Below are 16,183 nucleotides of genomic sequence, written 5' to 3' on the forward strand. Positions count from 1 at the left end.
CTTAACAAAACTACATGTGTTGTGCTTTTTACTTTTTAAAAAAAAATTATTTGGGGTCTTGTGAAAGTGATTCTCTTCCAAATGAGGGACCTTTGTGATATTTGGCTAGTAAAGGAGCTGAGACCACCCTCCCCCCATCCAGCTCAATTCACTACTAGCCACTTCCTGGTTCCGCCCCTACTGTGATGTCACCATGCAAATATGTGTGATTTCACTCGCACTACCGTGTAGCCTTTGGCGCAGTGCCCCCTATACCAGCACCGATCAGTCAGTAGTGTGCTGGATCACAGACAACTGGCTCATATTAGTGATCCCGCTTAATGACAACAACGTGACACCATACGCACACAGGCAGTACACATAATGATATGTTGTCATCCTGCACATTGAAGAGGTTAATCTATTAAAGTTGATCAATTAATAATATATTAATCAGAAAGTTCATTTATCTTTGTAATTACGTGTTTGTACCTTTAAGAAATATTAATATAACAATCTGTTATTTACACAAGTCATGAAATTATTAGTGATGTGAAAACAATTTGCATTAAATCACATTAAGTCTCATCAGAATTGAAAGAACGTTCTAGTATAAAAATAATTCTGTTTTAGCATCTTATTGTGAAACAAATTCCTTTCTTTTAAATTGCATTTAACCCTTGCTAGTGGGTAAAATACATAAACGCCTAGCTCCTTTACAATCCATAATGAATGCCTCTGCCAGACTCATCTTCCTTACACATCGCTCTTCATCTGCTGCGCCTCTCTGCCAATCCCTTCACTGGCTTCCTCTTGCCTCTAGGATCAAACACAAAACTCTCACTCTTACATACAAAGCCCTCAACTGCACTGCTCCCCCCTACATCTCAGACCTTGTCTCCAGACACTCTCCCTCCCGTCCCCTTCGCTCTGCTCATGACCTCCTACTCTCCTCCTCTCTTGTCACCTCATCACACTCCCGTTTACAGGACTTCTCCAGACTGGCTCCCATCTTGTGGAACTCTCTGCCTCGCTCCACAAGACTCTCTTCTAGTTTTAAAAGCTTCAAGTGCTCCCTAAAGACTCTACTGTTCAGGGACGCATACCACCTACGCTAACCTTTCCTAATACCAGTTCCTCTCTTCCACTGCAATCCCCTGAACCCTCTTAGCATGTAAGCCTAAAAGTCCAGCTGTTTGTAGAACACCTTCTTAAGAGCTGACTACAACAGTGCAACTCTTGGCAGGGCCCTCTACCCTATAATTGTTTTGTTGTACTCCCCCTTTGTTTATAGCGCTGCGGAATCTGTTGGCGCTCTACAAATAACCGATAATAATAAACAAAGTTGTACTCCTAATATTTCATGTGATGTCATCAGATACACAAATTACTGAGCACTACAGAACATTTATCACAGTTTACAAACCTGCCCTGGTCACTACAGTCTGGGACATAAAGAGTTAACAGGCAAAGCACATAGTTACGTAACTGCCACGCCCTTGTGCTGAATAGGAAGATAATGTAAGTTTCGTTTCCTGCTGAATTACAAGAATGGCGACTGCTGATCTGAGAGAGGAGCTAACCTGCCCCATCTGCCTGAGCATTTATACAGATCCTGTAAATCTCAGCTGTGGCCATAACTTCTGCCTGGGCTGTATTGAGAGTGTGCTGGGTACCCAGGAGGGTTCTGGGGTTTATTCCTGTCCTCAGTGCAGAAAGGGATTCAGTAACAGACCTGAGCTGCAGAGGAACATAGCACTGTGTAATGTAGTGACGCATTTACAGATTACTCAGCCAGAGCAAATAGACACTGGGGTCCTCTGCACTTACTGTGTTCACTCTCCTGTACCTGCGGCTAAATCATGTCTGCATTGTGAGGCTTCTCTGTGTGACACCCACCTGAGGGTACACAGCAGGTCTGAGGAACACGTCTTAACTGAACCCACCACTTCCTGGGGTAACAGAAAATGCTACAAACACAGGGAGCTCCTGAAATATTACTGCACTGAGGATGCTGCCTGTATCTGTGTGTCCTGCTCCCTGGCCGGAGAGCACAGGGGACACCAGTTGGAGCTGCTGAATGAGGCTTCTGAGAAGAAGAAAGAGAAACTGAGAAATGTTATGCAGAAACTGACCACAAAGAGAGAGAAGACTGAGAAAAGAGTCCAGAGTCTGCAGGAGCACAGGAGAGGGGTGCAAGAGAAAGCAGCTGGTGTAACAGAGCGACTCACTGCCCTGATTAGGGACATCAGGAAAGAGCTGGATGACCTAGAGAAGCGAGTCCTGAGTGACATCACCCGGCAGCAGGAGCAGGTTTTACTCCCAATCTCTGATCTGATCCAGCAGCTGGAAAAAGAGAAGGACGAGCTGACCAGGAAGATGAGTCACATTGAGGAGCTGTACAACATGACTGACCCATTAACTGTCCTACAAGAACAGGAATCACACAGAGATGACTTTTGTGGTGCTGAGAAGGGAGATAATGAGGTCACACAGAGTGGTGATAAACAGGTCCCTGCTGGGGGGGATTTAGATGAGGGTCTGATCTCAGTGACCTTATACAGAGGTTTAGCTGATATTGTGACTGATATAAAGAGAGGGCTCTATATGCAGGTGACATCAGACATATTACTGGATATAAACACAGCTTATAATAATGTTATTGTATCAGATGACCTGAAAACTGCATCCTGGTTAGGTATAAACCAGCAGCGACCAGTAACACCAGAGAGATTTACAGATTATCCTCAGGTATTAAGCACCAGGACCTTTTCCTCAGGACAACATTACTGGGAAGTGCAGATCAGTGAATCAATGCTCTGGCGTGTAGGGGTTTGTTATCCCAGTATGGAGAGGGGAGGAGATCAGTCTGAGATAGGAGAGAATAACAAGTCCTGGGGTTTGTTTAGTTATTATAAAGATCTTTCAGTGATACATAACACAATATACACCTCATTACACCCCCCTCTATCATGTGACACAGTAGGAATACTGCTGGACTATGAGGCTGGGCGTCTGACCTTTTATGAGCTGTGTGACCCGATCAGACACTTACACACTGTCACTGTCACCTTCACTGAGCCTCTTCATGCTGCATTCAGGGTATGGGGTGATGGTGCCTGGGTGAGAATCCTGCACTAGATACACTGTCACATAATAATAATTCTGCGTTCTGTGTATATAAAGATGGTGCCTGTGTGAGAATCCTGCACTAGATACACTGTCACATAATAATAATGCTGCATTCTGTGTATATAAAGATGGTACCTGGGTGAGAATCCTGTGCTAGATACACTGTCACATAAAAATAATGCTGCATTCTGTGTATATAAAGATGGTGCCTGGGTGAGAATCCTGCGCTAGATACACTGTCACATGATAATAATGCTGCATTCTGTGTATATAAAGATGGTGCCTGTGTGAGAAGCCTGCACTAGATACACTGTCATATAATAAGAATGCTGCATTCTGTGTATATAAAGATGGTGCCTGTGTGAGAATCCTGCACTAGATACACTGTCACATAATAATAATGCTGCATTCTGTGTATATAAAGATGGTGCCTGTGTGAGAAGCCTGCACTAGATACACTGATAATAATAATAATGCTGCATTCTGTGTACATAAAGATGATGCCTGTGTGAGAATCCTGCACTAGATACACTGTCACATAATAATAATGCTGCATTCTGTGTATATAAAGATGGTGCCTGTGTGAAAATCCTGCACTAGATACACTGTCACATAATAATAATGCTGCATTCTGTGTATATAAAGATGGTGCCTGGGTGAGAATCCTGCACTAGATACACTGTCACATAATAATAATGCTGCATTCTGTGTATATAAAGATGGTGCCTGTGTGAGAATCCTGTGCTAGATACACTGTCACATAATAATAATGCTGCATTCTGTGTATATAAAGATGGTGCCTGTGTGAGAATCCTGCACTAGATACACTGTCACATAATAATAATGCTGCATTCTGTGTATATAAAGATGGTGCCTGTGTGAGAATCCTGTGCTAGATACACTGTCACATAATAATAATGCTGCATTCTGTGTATATAAAGATGGTGTCTGGGTGAGAATCCTTCACTAGATACACTGTCACATAATAATAATGCTGCATTCTGTGTATATAAAGATGGTGCCTGGGTGAGAATCCTGCGCTAGATAAACTGTAACATAATAATAATGCTGCATTCTGTGTATATAAAGATGGTGCCTGGGTGAGAATCCTGCGCTAGATACACGGTCACATAATAATAATGCTGCTGCCTGTGTATATAAAGATGGTGACTGTGTGAGAATCCTGCACTAGATACACTGTCACATAATAATAATGCTGCATTCTGTGTATGGGATAATGGTGCCTGTGTGAGAATCCTGCAGTAGATACACTGTCACATAATAATAATGCTGCATTCTGTGTATATAAAGAGGGTGCCTGAGTGAGAATCCTGCGCTAGATACACTGTCACATAATAATAATGCTGCATTCTGTGTATATAAAGATGGTGCCTGGGTGAGAATCCTGTGCTAGATACACTGTCACATAATAATAATGCTGCATTCTGTGTATATAAAGATGGTGTCTGGGTGAGAATCCTGCACTAGATACACTGTCACATAATAATAATGCTGCATTCTGTGTATATAAAGATGGTGCCTGTGTGAGAATCCTGCGCTAGATACACTGTCACATAATAATAATGCTGCATTCTGTGTATATAAAGATGGTACCTGGGTGTGAATCCTGCACTAGATACACTGTCACATAATAATAATAATGCTGCATTCTGTGTATATAAAGATGGTGCCTGTGTGAGAGTCCTGCACTAGATACACTGTCACATAATAATAATGCTGCATTCTGTGTATATAAAGATGGTGCCTGGGTGAGAATCCTGCGCTAGATACACTGTCACATAATAATAATGCTGCATTCTGTGTATATAAAGATGGTGCCTGGGTGAGAATCCTGCGCTAGATACACTGTCACATAATAATAACGCTGCATTCTGTGTATATAAAGATGGTGCCTGTGTGAGAATCCTGCACTAGATACACTGTCACATAATAATAATGCTGCATTCTGTGTATATAAAGATGGTACCTGTGTGAGAATCCTGCACTAGATACACTGTCACATAATAATAATGCTGCATTCTGTGTATATAAAGATGGTGCCTGGGTGAGAATCCTGAGCTAGATACACTGTCACATAATAATAATGCTGCATTCTGTGTATATAAAGATGGTGCCTGGGTGAGAATCCTGCCCTAGATACACTGTTACATAATAATAATGCTGCATTCTGTGTATCTAAAGATGGTGCCTGGGTGAGAATCCTGCGCTAGATACACTGTCACATAATAATAATGCTGCATTCTGTGTATATAAAGATGGTGCCTGGGTGAGAATACTGCGCTAGATACACTGTCACATAATAATAATGCTGCATTCTGTGTATATAAAGATTGTGCTTGTGTGAGAATCCTGTGCTAGATACACTGTCACATAATAATAATTCTGCATTCTGTGTATATAAAGATGGTGCCTGTGTGAGAATCCTGCACTAGATACACTGTCACATAATAATAATGCTGCATTCGGTGTATATAAAGACGGTGCCTGTGTGAGAATCCTGCACTAGATACACTGTCACATAATAATAATGCTGCATTCTGTGTATATAAAGATGGTGCCTGGGGAAAATCCTGTGCTAGATACACTGTCACATAATAATAATGCTGCATTCTGTGTATATAAAGATGGTGCCTGTGTGAGAATCCTGCGCTAGATACACTGTTACATAATAATAATGCTGCATTCTGTGTATATAAAGATGGTGCCTGGGTGAGAATCCTGCGCTAGATACACAGTCACATAATAATAATGCTACATTCTGTGTATATAAAGATGGTACCTGTGTGAGAATCCTGCACTAGATACACTGTCACATAGTAATAATGCTGCATTCTGTGTATATAAAGATGGTACCTGTGAGAGAATCCTGCACTAGATACACTGTCACATAATAATAATGCTGCATTCTTTGTATATAAAGATGGTGCCTGTGGGAGAATCCTGCACTAGATACACTGTCACATAATAATAATGCTGCATTCTTTGTATATAAAGATGGTGCCTGTGTGAGAATCCTGCGCTAGATACACTGTCACATAATAATAATGTTGCATTCTGTGTATATAAAGATGGTGCCTGTGTGAGAATCCTGAGCTAGATACACTGTTACATAATAATAATGCTGCATTCTGTGTATATAAAGATGGTGCCTGTGTGAGAATCCTGCACTAGATACACTGTCACATAATAATAATGCTGCATTCTGTGTATATAAAGATGGTGCCTGGGTGAGAATCCTGCACTAGATACACTGTTACATAATAATAATGCTGCATTCTGTGTATCTAAAGATGGTGCCTGGGTGAGAATCCTGCGCTAGATACACTGTCACATAATAATAATGCTGCATTCTGTGTATATAAAGATGGTGCCTGGGTGAGAATACTGCGCTAGATACACTGTCACATAATAATAATGCTGCATTCTGTGTATATAAAGATGGTGCTTGTGTGAGAATCCTGTGCTAGATACACTGTCACATAATAATAATTCTGCATTCTGTGTATATAAAGATGGTGCCTGTGTGAGAATCCTGCACTAGATACACTGTCACATAATAATAATGCTGCATTCTGTGTATATAAAGATGGTGCCTGTGTGAGAACCCTGCACTAGATACACTGTCACATAATAATAATGCTGCATTCTGTGTATATAAAGATGGTGCCTGGGGAAAATCCTGTGCTAGATACACTGTCACATAATAATAATGATGCATTCTGTGTATATAAAGATGGTGCCTGTGTGAGAATCCTGCGCTAGATACACTGTTACATAATAATAATGCTGCATTCTGGGTATATAAAGATTGTGCCTGGGTGAGAATCCTGCGCTAGATACACTGTCACATAATAATAATGCTACATTCTGTGTATATAAAGATGGTACCTGTGTGAGAATCCTGCACTAGATACACTTTCACATAGTAATAATGCTGCATTCTGTGTATATAAAGATGGTACCTGTGAGAGAATCCTGCACTAGATACACTGTCACATAATAATAATGCTGCATTCTTTGTATATAAAGATGGTGCCTGTGGGAGAATCCTGCACTAGATACACTGTCACATAATAATAATGCTGCATTCTTTGTATATAAACATGGTGCCTGTGTGAGAATCCTGCACTAGATACACTGTCACATAATAATAATGTTGCATTCTGTGTATATAAAGATGGTGCCTGTGTGAGAATCCTGCGCCAGATACACTGTCACATAATAATAATGCTGCATTCTGTGTATATAAAGATGGTACCTGTGTGAGAATCCTGCGCTAGATACACTGTCACATAATAATAATGCTATCTTCTGTGTATATAAAGATGGTGCCTGTGTGAGAATCCTGTGCTAGATACACTGTGACATAATAATAATAATGCTGCATTCTGTGTATATAAAGATGGTGCCTGGGTGAGAATCCTGCACTAGATACACTGATAATAATAATAATGCTGCATTCTGTGTATATAAAGATGGTGCCTGGGTGAGAATCCTGCACTAGATACACTGTCACATAATAATAATGCTGCATTCTGTGTATATAAAGATGGTGCCTGGGTGAGAATCCTGCGCTAGATACACTGTCACATAATAATAATGCTGCATTCTGTGTATATAAAGATGGTGCCTGTGTGAGAATCCTGCGCTAGATACACTGTCACATAATAATAATGCTGCATTCTGTGTATATAAAGATGGTGCCTGGGTGAGAATCCTGTGCTAAATACACTGTCACATAATAATAATGCTGCATTCTGTGTATATAAAGATGGTGCCTGGGTGAGAATCCTGCACTAGATACACTGTCACATAATAACAATAATGCTGAATTATGTGTATATAAAGATGGTGCCTGGGTGAGAATCCTGTGCTAAATACACTGTCACATAATAATAATGCTGCATTCTGTGTATATAAAGATGGTGCCTGTGTGAGACTCCTGCACTAGATACACTGTCACATAATAATAATGCTGCATTCTGTGTATATAAAGATGGTGCCTGGGTGAGAATCCTGCGCTAGATACACTGTCACATAATAATAATGCTGCATTCTGTGTATATAAAGATGGTGCCTGGGTGAGAATCCTGCGCTAGCTACACTGTCACATAATAATAATGCTGCATTCTGTGTATATAAAGATGGTGCCTGTGTGAGAATCCTGTGCTAGATACACTGTCACATAATAATAATGCTGCATTCTGTGTATATAAAGATGGTGCCTGGGTGAGAATCCTGTGCTAGATACACTGTCACATAATAATAATGCTGCATTCTGTGTATATAAAGATGGTGCCTGGGTGAGAATCCTGTGCTAGATACACTGTCACATAATAATAATGCTGCATTCTGTGTATATAAAGATGGTGCCTGGGTGAGAATCCTGTGCTAAATACACTGTCACATAATAATAATGCTGCATTCTGTGTATATAAAGATGGTGCCTGGGTGAGAATCCTGCACTAGATACACTGTCACATAATAATAATAATGCTGAATTCTGTGTATGTAAAGATGGTGCCTGGTTGAGAATCCTGTGCTAAATACACTGTCACATAATAATAATGCTGCATTCTGTGTATATAAAGATGGTGCCTGGGTGAGAATCCTGCACTAGATACACTGTCACATAATAATAATGCTGGATTCTGTGTATATAAAGATGGTGCCTGGGTGAGAATCCTGCGCTAGATACACTGTCACATAGTAATAATGCTGCATTCTGTGTATATAAAGATGGTGCCTGTGTGAGAATCCTGCACTAGATACACTGTCACATAATAATAATGCTGCATCAATTTCCTTCATAAAAGGCCTGTTCCGGCCTGTTCCGTTCCGTTCCGGCTTTTACACCGTTCCTAAAGATGGTACCTGGGTGAGAATCCTGCGCTATATACACTGTCACATAATAATAATGCTGCATTCTGTGTATATAAAGATGGTGCCTGTGTGAGAATCCTGCGCTAGATACACTGTCACATAATAATAATGCTGTATTCTGTGTATATAAAGATGGTGCCTGTGTGAGAATCCTGCACTAGATACACTGTCACATAATAATAATGCTGCATTCTGTGTATATAAAGATTGTACCTGTGTGAGAATCCTGCACTAGATACACTGTCACATAATAATAATGCTGCATTCTGTGTATATAAAGATGATGCCTGGGTGAGAATCCTGCGCTAGATACACTGTCACATAATAATAATGCTGCATTCTGTGTATATAAAGATGGTGCCTGGGTGAGAATCCTGCACTAGATACACTGTCACATAATAATAATGCTGCATTCTGTGTATATAATGATGGTGCCTGGGTGAGAATCCTGCACTAGATACACTGTCACATAATAATAATGCTGCATTCTGTGTATATAAAGATGGTGCCTGGGTGAGAATCCTGCACTAGATACACTGTCACATAATAATAATGCTGCATTCTGTGTATATAAAGATGGTGCCTGTGTGAGAATCCTGCACTAGATACACTGTCATATAATAATAATGCTGCATTCTGTGTATATAAAGATGGTGCCTGTGTGAGAATCCTGCACTAGATACACTGTCACATAATAATAATGCTGCATTCTTTGTATATAAACATGGTGCCTGTGTGAGAATCCTGCACTAGATACACTGTCACATAATAATAATGTTGCATTCTGTGTATATAAAGATGGTGCCTGTGTGAGAATCCTGCGCCAGATACACTGTCACATAATAATAATGCTGCATTCTGTGTATATAAAGATGGTACCTGTGTGAGAATCCTGCGCTAGATACACTGTCACATAATAATAATGCTATCTTCTGTGTATATAAAGATGGTGCCTGTGTGAGAATCCTGTGCTAGATACACTATCACATAATAATAATAATAATGCTGCATTCTGTGTATATAAAGATGGTGCCTGGGTGAGAATCCTGCACTAGATACACTGATAATAATAATAATACTGTATTCTGTGTATATAAAGATGGTGCCTGGGTGAGAATCCTGCACTAGATACACTGTCACATAATAATAATGCTGCATTCTGTGTATATAAAGATGGTGCCTGGGTGAGAATCCTGCGCTAGATACACTGTCACATAATAATAATGCTGCATTCTGTGTATATAAAGATGGTGCCTGTGTGAGAATCCTGCGCTAGATACACTGTCACATAATAATAATGCTGCATTCTGTGTATATAAAGATGGTGCCTGGGTGAGAATCCTGTGCTAAATACACTGTCACATAATAATAATGCTGCATTCTGTGTATATAAAGATGGTGCCTGGGTGAGAATCCTGCACTAGATACACTGTCACATAATAACAATAATGCTGAATTATGTGTATATAAAGATGGTGCCTGGGTGAGAATCCTGTGCTAAATACACTGTCACATAATAATAATGCTGCATTCTGTGTATATAAAGATGGTGCCTGTGTGAGACTCCTGCACTAGATACACTGTCACATAATAATAATGCTGCATTCTGTGTATATAAAGATGGTGCCTGGGTGAGAATCCTGCGCTAGATACACTGTCACATAATAATAATGCTGCATTCTGTGTATATAAAGATGGTGCCTGGGTGAGAATCCTGCGCTAGCTACACTGTCACATAATAATAATGCTGCATTCTGTGTATATAAAGATGGTGCCTGTGTGAGAATCCTGTGCTAGATACACTGTCACATAATAATAATGCTGCATTCTGTGTATATAAAGATGGTGCCTGGGTGAGAATCCTGTGCTAAATACACTGTCACATAATAATAATGCTGCATTCTGTGTATATAAAGATGGTGCCTGGGTGAGAATCCTGCACTAGATACACTGTCACATAATAATAATAATGCTGAATTCTGTGTATGTAAAGATGGTGCCTGGGTGAGAATCCTGTGCTAAATACACTGTCACATAATAATAATGCTGCATTCTGTGTATATAAAGATGGTGCCTGGGTGAGAATCCTGCACTAGATACACTGTCACATAATAATAATGCTGGATTCTGTGTATATAAAGATGGTGCCTGGGTGAGAATCCTGCGCTAGATACACTGTCACATAGTAATAATGCTGCATTCTGTGTATATAAAGATGGTGCCTGTGTGAGAATCCTGCACTAGATACACTGTCACATAATAATAATGCTGCATCAATTTCCTTCATAAAAGGCCTGTTCCGGCCTGTTCCGTTCCGTTCCGGCTTTTACACCGTTCCTAAAGATGGTACCTGGGTGAGAATCCTGCGCTATATACACTGTCACATAATAATAATGCTGCATTCTGTGTATATAAAGATGGTGCCTGTGTGAGAATCCTGCGCTAGATACACTGTCACATAATAATAATGCTGTATTCTGTGTATATAAAGATGGTGCCTGTGTGAGAATCCTGCACTAGATACACTGTCACATAATAATAATGCTGCATTCTGTGTATATAAAGATTGTACCTGTGTGAGAATCCTGCACTAGATACACTGTCACATAATAATAATGCTGCATTCTGTGTATATAAAGATGATGCCTGGGTGAGAATCCTGCGCTAGATACACTGTCACATAATAATAATGCTGCATTCTGTGTATATAAAGATGGTGCCTGGGTGAGAATCCTGCACTAGATACACTGTCACATAATAATAATGCTGCATTCTGTGTATATAATGATGGTGCCTGGGTGAGAATCCTGCACTAGATACACTGTCACATAATAATAATGCTGCATTCTGTGTATATAAAGATGGTGCCTGTGTGAGAATCCTGCACTAGATACACTGTCATATAATAATAATGCTGCATTCTGTGTATATAAAGATGGTGCCTGTGTGAGAATCCTGCACTAGATACACTGTCACATAATAATAATGCTGCATTCTGTGTATATAAAGATGGTGCCTGTGTGAGAATCCTGCACTAGATACACTGTCATATAATAATAATGCTGCATTCTGTGTATATAAAGATGGTGCCTGTGTGAGAATCCTGCACTAGATACACTGTCACATAATAATAATGCTGCATTCTGTTTATATAAAGATGGTGCCTGGGTGAGAATCCTGCAGTAGATACACTGTCACATAATAATAATGCTGCATTCTGTGTATATAAAGATGGTGCCTGTGTGAGAATCCTGCACTAGATACACTGTCACATAATAATAATGCTGTATTCTGTGTATATAAAGATGGTGCTGGGTGAGAATCCTGCACTAGATACACTGTCACATAATAATAATGCTGCATTCTGTGTATATAAAGATGGTACCTGTGTGAGAATCCTGCACTAGATACACTGTCACATAATAATGCTGCATTCTGTGTATATAAAAATGGTGCCTGTGTGAGAATCCTGCGCTAGATACACTGTCACATAATAATAATGCTGCATTCTGTGTATATAAATATGGTGCCTGGGTGAGAATCCTGCACTAGATACACTGTCACATAATAATAATGCTGCATTATGTGTATATAAAGATGGTGCCTGTGTGAGAATCCTGCGCTAGATACACTGTCACATAATAATAATGCTGCATTCTGTGTATATAAAGATGGTGCCTGTGTGAGAATCCTGCACTAGATACACTGTCACATAATAATAATGCTGCATTATGTGTATATAAAGATGGTGCCTGTGTGAGAATCCTGAGCTAGATACACTGTCACATAATAATAATGCTGCATTCTGTGTATATAAAGATGGTGCCTGTGTGAGAATCCTGCACTAGATTCACTGTCACATAATAATAATGCTATCTTCTGTGTATATAAAGATGGTGCCTGTGTGAGAATCCTGCACTAGATACACTGTCACATAATAATAATGCTGCATTCTGTGTATATAAAGATGGTGCCTGGGTGAGAATCCTGCGCTAGATACACTGTCACATAATAATAATGCTGCATTCTGTGTATATAAAGATGGTGCCTGTGTCAGAATCCTGCACTAGATACACTGTCACATAATAATAATGCTGCATTCTGTGTATATAAAGATGGTACCTGGGTGAGAATCCTGCGCTAGATACACTGTCACATAATAATAATGCTGCATTCTGTGTATATAAAGATGGTACCTGGGTGAGAATCCTGCACTAGATACACTGTCACATAATAATAATGCTGCATTCTGTGTATATAAAGATGGTGCCTGGGTGAGAATCCTGCACTAGATACACTGTCACATAATAATAATGCTGCATTTAGGGTATGGGGTGATGGTGCCTGGGTGAGAATCCTGCACTAGATACACTGTCACATAATAATAATGCTGCATTCTGTGTATATAAAGATGGTGCCTGTGTGAGAATCCTGCGCTAGATACACTGTCACATAATAATAATGCTGCATTCTGTGTATATAAAGATGGTACCTGGGTGAGAATCCTGCACTAGATACACTGTCACATAATAATAATGCTGCATTCTGTGTATATAAAGATGGTGCCTGGGTGAGAATCCTGCACTAGATACACTGTCACATAATAATAATGCTGCATTCTGAGTATATATAGATGGTGCCTGTGTGAGAATCCTGCACTAGATACACTGTCACATAATAATAATGCTGCATTCTGTGTATATAAAGATGGTGCCTGTGTGAGAATCCTGCACTAGATACACTGTCACATAATAATAATGCTGCATTCTGACTTCCTGCTGGAGGTGGAGCACACAGGTAGCACAGGTGTCTGCTCCCGCTCCAAGTACAGGTTGCTTGGAGAATACTAACTGCCAGCGGTTTGCAGACTTTTCCTTGGCCGTGAAACCATCCACCGGCCCGGATTAAGGATCCTGGGATCCCGCAACGGAAGTCACTTTTTGAGCAGCCGACCTGTGCTTGTTGGCTGAAGCACAGCGGGTATTCTATCCAGGCATTCAGACTTATTGTGCCGGTAAATAATCTCCAGCAAATGGTCACAAGCGGCCGGTGTTTAAATACCCTTGGTACCTGTGCGCTTGTTGGCTGAAGCACAGCAGGTATTCTATCCAGGCATTCAGACTTATTGTGCCGGTATACATTCTCCAGCAAACGGTCACAAGCGGCCGGTGTTTAAATACCCTTGCATTATAATCGTGTACCTCAGCCATACATTGTTTATAACTGTGTTACCTGATACTTTGCGGCTAATAGGGGTTACTTAGATATTCAGGACTTGGTCCCTGCATGAACTGCATCGGATTACATCCCCCTACTACTCACCGAGTCTGCTCTCTGCTTGTCCGGCCCTGGAGCCGAGTCACCGCACCTGGAGTATGCGCAGGTACACAGTACAGGAGCGCTGAAGAGGGGTACACTGCTCTCTTGGTGTCCGAGTCAGTTTTGCCAGTGACGGAGAAGGTCTGGAGAGGAAGCAGAGTTCATCCGTGCGCTCACATCTCGTGCAGCCCCTCGGGAGGTAACGCTGGTCTGGAGGCCCCTCAGAAGGCGGGCGGTCCTGTAGGCAGTCCGCTTGGACGGGTAGATGTTTCCTCTGGGCAGCCAGCGAATTGTATCCTGAAAGCAGCCACAGATTTCCGCAAGTATCACATTGCGCCTGGTCAGCAATGAAACCTTGAGGTGTTACAGCTGGAGCTCACCGTGGAGGGTCCTGGGCGTCCGTTCTCTTCCTATTTTGATTCACAGCCTGGTTTGTGAAATAGCTTGTTTTGAGAAGGATACGGCCCCAGATTTACCCGGTCTACACATCTCTGAGAAAGCGGCTGTTGGAGCACGGCTGGGTCTAGAGGAGTATACACATAAGTCGGTGTATACAAGGCGGCATTCCATCGGGCCTGGTGATCTGGACATTGATGATAAGTAGCAAATTATAGAAAAAGAGAAAACTTTTTATTTGCATATATATTTAGGTGTATTGCAGGGAACAAACGTATTAATCTACAGCTAAAGTTTAAATGCAGCTACAGATCTCTGGACATTTTCTGAGAACTATTGTCGGGGTCTCTGAGGTGGATACTTATAATGTAAAGCTGTTGGTGGATAAATTATTGAAGGTCTTTGTTTAAAGAAAATATAGGGGATGTTATATGCAGGAAAGTTTTTTTCCCAGGGGAAGAAATTTGTGATGTGTTAATGAAAATACATGGATGAATGATATAGTGGTACACAATTTTAGTAACTTACTCTGTTGATTTGTGGAAAGTAAATTACAAGTCATTTCAGGTGGGGTCCAAGATATTAAACTTGCATAGCGGGAAGGGTTTTTCAGGTTATATGATATGTTTGCCCTGCAAGTAATAATAATAATGATGCATATTCAATAGGCTGAGGTATTTGAAATACACACTAACATCTCTAGCTATAGGTTCATGGGGTACCAGAACTACGGTATCTGTTGAACCAATTAGAGACTAGTTTGGTTTTGTGAGGTATCCCCTGAAGGCAGACGATAGAACAATACTATTTCATAGAAGGATTTATACTACAAGTATTATAGGTTGGGCCGGTCCACTTATAAATGGTATATGCACTATATGAATAATTGAATGCTCTAGGTTAGCCAGTTTCATTGAGCAACACTGAAGTTTGTAGGGCGTTGGTATAAAACCATTTCAATATACTGCTAGAAATAACATATTAGAGATATCTCCCATATCGAGTTTTAGATATAGTAATTTGATATAATTTTCCTGGTATAAGGAGCACAGATACAGTTTATCCACTAATTATGGCAGAGTAATATAGGGAATATTTGAGACTTTGCCATATTTAGAAATTCACTTAAGGGCACAGGTTAGTGCTCAGGCAGTTTTTTTTTTTTTTTTTTTTTTTTTTGTTGGTTGTGGTAAATCCGCATTAGTATTAGGCCACACAATAAAGGGTGTCTAGGACAGGCAGTTTTAATGAGTAACACTGAAGCTTATTAGGGTGTTTGTATAAAAAGCACATTAATATATTACTAAAAGTAGTTAAGTAGAAAACATCCCTCACACGCAGCATTAGAGGTGGTAATTAATATATTATTTAGAAATCACTTAAGGGCACAGGTTAATTACATAGGCAGGGTTGGGTTGAGGTAAACTTGCATTATAATTAGACCAACCAACAT

The 16,183-nt window shown here is 40.3% G+C and overlaps 1 protein-coding gene across 1 annotated transcript; it reads left to right on the plus strand.

Annotated features, from left to right (window-relative positions):
• The first annotated feature begins 1,527 nt into the window (after positions 1-1,527).
• On the plus strand, positions 1,528-3,411 carry LOC128667175 (E3 ubiquitin-protein ligase TRIM39-like). The gene has a single exon (XM_053722105.1). It carries the CDS (start codon positions 1,531-1,533, stop codon positions 3,118-3,120), a length of 1,590 nt encoding a protein of 529 aa, XP_053578080.1. The 5' UTR covers positions 1,528-1,530; the 3' UTR covers positions 3,121-3,411.
• The last annotated feature ends 12,772 nt before the right edge of the window (positions 3,412-16,183 follow it).

This window comes from Bombina bombina, chromosome 7, assembly GCF_027579735.1.
Source record: "Bombina bombina isolate aBomBom1 chromosome 7, aBomBom1.pri, whole genome shotgun sequence".
Classification (NCBI taxonomy): Eukaryota; Metazoa; Chordata; class Amphibia; order Anura; family Bombinatoridae; genus Bombina; species Bombina bombina.

Bases quoted from the DNA above. Each gene is read 5' to 3' on its own strand.
- LOC128667175 (XM_053722105.1), top strand. From the start codon at position 1,531: ATGGCGACTGCTGATCTGAGAGAGGAGCTAACCTGCCCCATCTGCCTG.